General features: G+C 37.8%; 1 protein-coding gene across 7 annotated transcripts in view; it reads right to left on the minus strand.

The window, feature by feature from the left end:
* LOC106881030 (CREB-regulated transcription coactivator 1) overlaps positions 1 to 5,540 on the minus strand; it is a 165,009-nt gene that overhangs the window by 57,171 nt on the left and 102,298 nt on the right. For all 7 annotated transcript variants that reach the window (XM_014931226.2, XM_014931224.2, XM_014931228.2 and 4 more), the window contains 2 exons: positions 3,281 to 3,324; positions 1,247 to 1,556 (listed from right to left, as the gene is read on the minus strand). In XM_014931226.2, coding sequence (XP_014786712.1) covers positions 1,247 to 1,556; positions 3,281 to 3,324 — 354 coding nt within the window. The remainder of the gene's footprint in view (positions 1 to 1,246; positions 1,557 to 3,280; positions 3,325 to 5,540) is intronic.

Here is a 5,540-nt window from a genome sequence, read left to right on the forward strand (position 1 = left end):
AATACTTTCTACTCTAGGTACAAGGCCTGAAATTTGAGGGAGAGGGTGATAGTCAATTATATCAACCCCAGTATTCAACTGGTACATAATTTATCAACCCCAAAAGATAAAAGGCAAAGTTGACCTCGGTAGAATTTGAACTCAAAACTTAGCGACAGATGAAATACTGCTAACCATTCTGTCAGCTCGCCACCTTGATAATAATAATAATAATAATAATAATAATAATTCTTTCTACTTTAGGCACAAGGCCTGAAATTTGTGGGGAGGGGACTAGTTGATTACATCAACCCCAGTGTTTCACTGGTACTTAATTTATCAACCCTGAAAGGATGATAGGCAAAGTCGACCCTGGTGGGATTTGAACTCAGAATGTGGTGATGGGCGAAATACTACTAAGCATTTCATCCAGCATGCTAATGATTCTGCCAGCTCACTGCCTTAATCATGATAATAATAATTTATTAAGACTGAAATCTTGTATGTGTGGTAGGAAGCTTGCTTTCCAATCTCGTGGTTCCAGTTTCACTCCCACTGCATGGCACCTTAGACAAGTGGCTTCTACTATAGCCTCAGGACAATCAAAGCCTTGTGAGTGGATTTGGTAGATGGAAACTGAAAGAAGCCATTGTGTGTGTGTGTTCCCTTAACAACCAGTATTGATGTGTTTACATCCCTGTAACTTAGCAGTTTAGCAAAAGAGACTAATAGAATAAGTGCCAGGCTTCAAAAAAAAAAAATGAATGGGGTAAATTCATTGGACTAAAATTCTTCAAAGAAGTGCTCCAACATGGCCATAGTCTAATGACTGAAATAAGTAAAAGATAAAAGATACACACACAAACAAACATATATATTACTCTTTCAACTTATTAATAAAAAAATATATAATATTCAAATTATATGATTGTTCCAGGTTATGCAAAGCTTTTATACATTTTAACAGAACCAAAATGAAAAATATTTTCTTAAGCAATTTCTCCGAAAATATTGAAAAGACAACATAATATCAGAAATTTATTACAGATAAATTTAAAGTAAAACTTTCTATTGGGAAGAGTATGTCTGTATGTTTGCATAATGTGACTATTTTAGTTGAGGTCATCCAAATCTATTTCTATAGGAACTTGCTGTCTATCACTAAGTTAGACTTCACAACCAGCCCACCACACACACACATGCATGCACACACGCACGCGCGCACACACACACGAATATAAGAGAATAAAAATGGGAGGTGTCTTACAGGTGGAGAAAGTGGCAATCTCATTTGGTTGACATTTGTTAGTACCAACGGACTTGGACTTGACTGTAGGTTCCGTCGAGCTGACACAGATTGCTGGGGCGGTGATACTTGAGTAGGAGACATGTTCATATTTGGAGACAGATTTATATTACTGCCAGTTGTGACGGATGAAGCAAAGTTCTGCTCTTCTTCATCAAGTGGTGTCGCTAATGGTGAAGGAAACTGAAGTACTGATAAGTCAGGCAATGATCCAGCATGATTGGAAATTGGGATGTGCACACCAGAGTCCTGTTCTTGTGATGGGTAGATGCTGAAACAGGAAGAAAGAGACACATTTATTTCTAGCCCAAGATCACTAAAACAACACTAGACAAAGAGTAAATACAATTACTGACATTGGACAAAGAGAAAACATAATAAAAATAGACAAATAATTAAACATAATTAACATAAATAATAATAGATCTTTCATCAGTTTTGACAACAAGCATTCAGTTGTTTAATCAACTGAACTACCTTCTCATTAAATTAACATGTAAGTGGCTGAGTATTCCACAAACATGTATATCCTAAGATCAAATTAGCATGAAAAGCCAAACCTTTAAGTTACAGGTAAAATCCATCTGACAGGCTTCTACACAGTTTCCATGTATTGAGTTACAGTCACAAAAGTTTAGACTAATCTGAGGTCATGTATAATAAAAAAAGAAAACACTTGCCTAAGATGAGATATCCTTGCCTAAGATGAGAGTGGACCTAGGACCTTATGACAGTAAAGTGAAATTTTTAACCACTCAGTTACGCATCAACATTAATAATCCTTTCTACTATAGACACAAGGTCTGAAATTGGTGGGAGGGGCCAGTCAATTACATCAACCCCAATATTTAACTGGTTCTTATTCATCATCTCTTCATCTCTGAAAGGATGAAAGGCAAAGTTGACCATGGCAGAATTTGAACTCAGAACATAAAGATGTACAAAATAATGCCAAGTAAACAATTAGCAACAACAGGCCAAAAGTAAACAAAGCTTAATCTTTTTGATACCAACCCACCTCAGAAAGCCCCTTGTTCTACGATACAGATTTTTTAAAAACCCTTTCGATACCAACCCAGCTCTCTAGTACAAATGTCTTGTTTTCGTAAGTTTTGAATTAAAATCTTCCACCAAACCTTACATTCCTAATATTAGCTTAACGATAACTAAGTTATTTTACTAAATTCTTTGTTATATTTAAAATTAATTGAAAGAAACACAGAGCATCTCAAATTAAATACAGCAACAAAAGGGTTAAGTGATCTTTTCAAACAGAACTATGTTATTTGCTTAATCAGGAAATATAAAAAGGTGTTTTCCTCCAATGCCTGGTATAATTAGTGCTAAATGGCAGAATAGATTCATTGGTAAGAAACAATTACAGATGTCTCATACAGACAGGGAGAGTCTCAACAAAGTTAGTGCAGGAAAAAATGGATAGGATTCAGTTTGGGTTGACACCACAATGAAGAACCAAAACTGTCAAATTTCGAATGAGACAAGTTACTTTAAAAAAACTCATTCCTCAATGCATTTGTCAATCTGAGGGGAGCCATGATTGGGCCCCATATTTTGCAGTCTGGTGGATGCTAAGGAAGCTATGAATGAATGACTAGCTGCAAACATGCAAGCTATGTACAAAAGGGCAGAAAACAAGGTTAAGACTGAAGTCAGTTCAGGTAAAAATCAGGCAGTCTCCAGGCAGCCTATTTTCAACTTGATATAGAGGTGTGTATGTGTTCATCTCAACATCATCGTTGTTTTAATATCCACATTTCCATGCCTGCATGAATCAGATGAACTTCATTTCTACAGCTAGATGCTCTTGGTGCCAACCCTCACCTGTTTCGAAGCAAAGTAATATTTTCCCCTAATCCTTCAAACACAAACAGCACAATGGCTGGACATATTTCGATAGAGGATTGCAATTTGTATAACCATGACATTTGTCTACAATTAGCAAGAAATTACTATGAATATTAGAAGTAGACTTACTTGATGTTGGGAACTTCACAGGATTTGGGCCGGACTTGACCAAGCTAAAATAGAAATTAATATGAGCATTTAATTCATGATGATAAAAAGGAATTTTAATTAAATGTTCTAAATACCTCATAATTGGTTAGTTAAGTATTTGACCTCAGAACTAAGATGTGTTAGTAACACTGATCAGTTTTATAGAGTGGAGAGAAGTCAGCAGTTAATAGTTAAAAGAACAGTTTCGAAAATAAGAAATGTAGTGATAGTAGTGGTGAAATTATTTAAGGTCTAACTCAGACCTATAATCACAAGCCTTCATCCAGCTGTGAGCGTGCCTTCCTCTAAGTAGGCGTAATATTTTATGTCATATGTCCTGCCTTTTTTATGGCAGTAGGATGTTACCTGCGAGAGATCTGGCTGTAATTTCTAACCTGACTTGTGTTGGTTGTACATGATGAAAGTGGTAGTGAATAAGAAATTAAAAAAAGAAACTGGTGATTGTACAGATGGTGTAAGTGATGAAGTTGTTGGTGTTATTGCTGTTGTTGTTTAGCCCCAGGTCAACCCTAATAGGACAGATCTATGAGTGAAGGTATTCCATCTTTTTGTACATCTATAACCACTGTCCAATGCATCCATTTTCTCTGACCAGTTGGGTGCAATTTTGATGGAGATTTGATATTTCTAGCAAGTCAAGAGACCATACAGAAGATCTTTAGTTGGAATGCAAATCATAAATCAGTCGCTGTTATTTAACCTTTGTTTAGAAGTGATCATGCAAATTGATCAAATGATCAAAGGCTTTCTAGATGTGACCATCACACCTTGTTTTCAGGAATAGCATATTTAGGCCTAAAAAAACAGCAGGGCAAGACTTGAATGAAATCCACCAACTGTTTCTAGTAGATCGAGTGACTGTGTAAAAGTCTCTTCATTGGCTTGAAGTGGTTGGTGTACATAGTGATACAGTGTGTTGATATATATGTAGGTTGTAGTTGTTGAATACTTCCACCAGGGGCAGCTGCACTGGCTTAAGAATTAAATTTGCTTATCAGGTGCAAATCCAGGTTTAAAATATTTTGCAAACAAGGTTTTAGTGTTTTTTTTATTATTCATTTTTGTTCTTTGAGAAGAAGCCTAACTTCAAGCTAATTTTTACAGATCACTTTTTGAAATCGAAATCGAACTAAATTCGATGACTGGCACCCATGCCAACGTCGTCTCCTTCATTGGACACGAAACTCGGCTTGCGAAGACCTGTTGGGGCAAGCGAAAGCGAAATCGTGATGGCACCTGTGCCCAGCACTTGTGCCAGTGGCACGTGTAAAAACATTCGAGCGAGATCATTGCCAATGCCGCTGGACTGGCTCCTGTGCAGATGGCACATAAAATACACCATTTTGAGCGTGGCCGTTGTCAGTACCGCCTGATTGGCCTTCGTGCCGGTGGCACGTAAAAGCACCCACTACACTCTCGGAGTGGTTGGCATTAGGAAGGGTATCCAGCTGTAGAAACTCTGCCAAATCAGATTGGAGCCTGGTGTAGCCATCTGGTTCACCAGTCCTCAGTCAAATTGTCCAACCCATGCTAGCATGGAAAGCGGACATTAAACGATGATGGTGATGATGACTTTTTACGCACTGTTTTCTAAACACGAGAGAAATAAGTGAGAGTGCAAACTTTGATTTTGCATCCCACCAAAAATTTTAGCAGGTCCACTTGCACCTCCTGTTCCTGCTTGAGCAGACCAATGGCTTTGACAAAAACTAATGTTTTACAACAAACAAACACCAGATTTGTTATGCTTTAGTCTGGTTCTAGTTGTACACTACATATTATATAATGTCATAGTAAGCCTTGTGTAGGGCAGTATAGCAGTCATGGTATGCTGTATCTAATGAGTAATACAGGGATTATTTTTGTTTGATGGGGAAATCCAGACAGGCCGATCAAGGATACAGTGACAGCAGCTGGAGTAATTTCTTAGGATCTAAAACCTCACCTTGTCACAGAGTACTGCACAGGATAAAAGAAATGTTAAGGAAGCAGACATGGCTATGTGGTTAAGGGATTTGCTTTGCAGCTATGATATGGGGTTCAATCCTACTGTGTGGCATCTGGGCAAGTGTCTTCCAATATAGCTTTAGGTTAACCAATGCCTTAAGAGTAAAATTTAGCCAATGGAAACACTGTGCAGAGGGGAACTGCCACACACACACACACACACACACACACACACACACACACACACACACACACACACACACACACACAC

The sequence above is a fragment of the Octopus bimaculoides genome, chromosome 12, assembly GCF_001194135.2.
Source record: "Octopus bimaculoides isolate UCB-OBI-ISO-001 chromosome 12, ASM119413v2, whole genome shotgun sequence".
Lineage (NCBI taxonomy): Eukaryota > Metazoa > Mollusca > Cephalopoda > Octopoda > Octopodidae > Octopus > Octopus bimaculoides.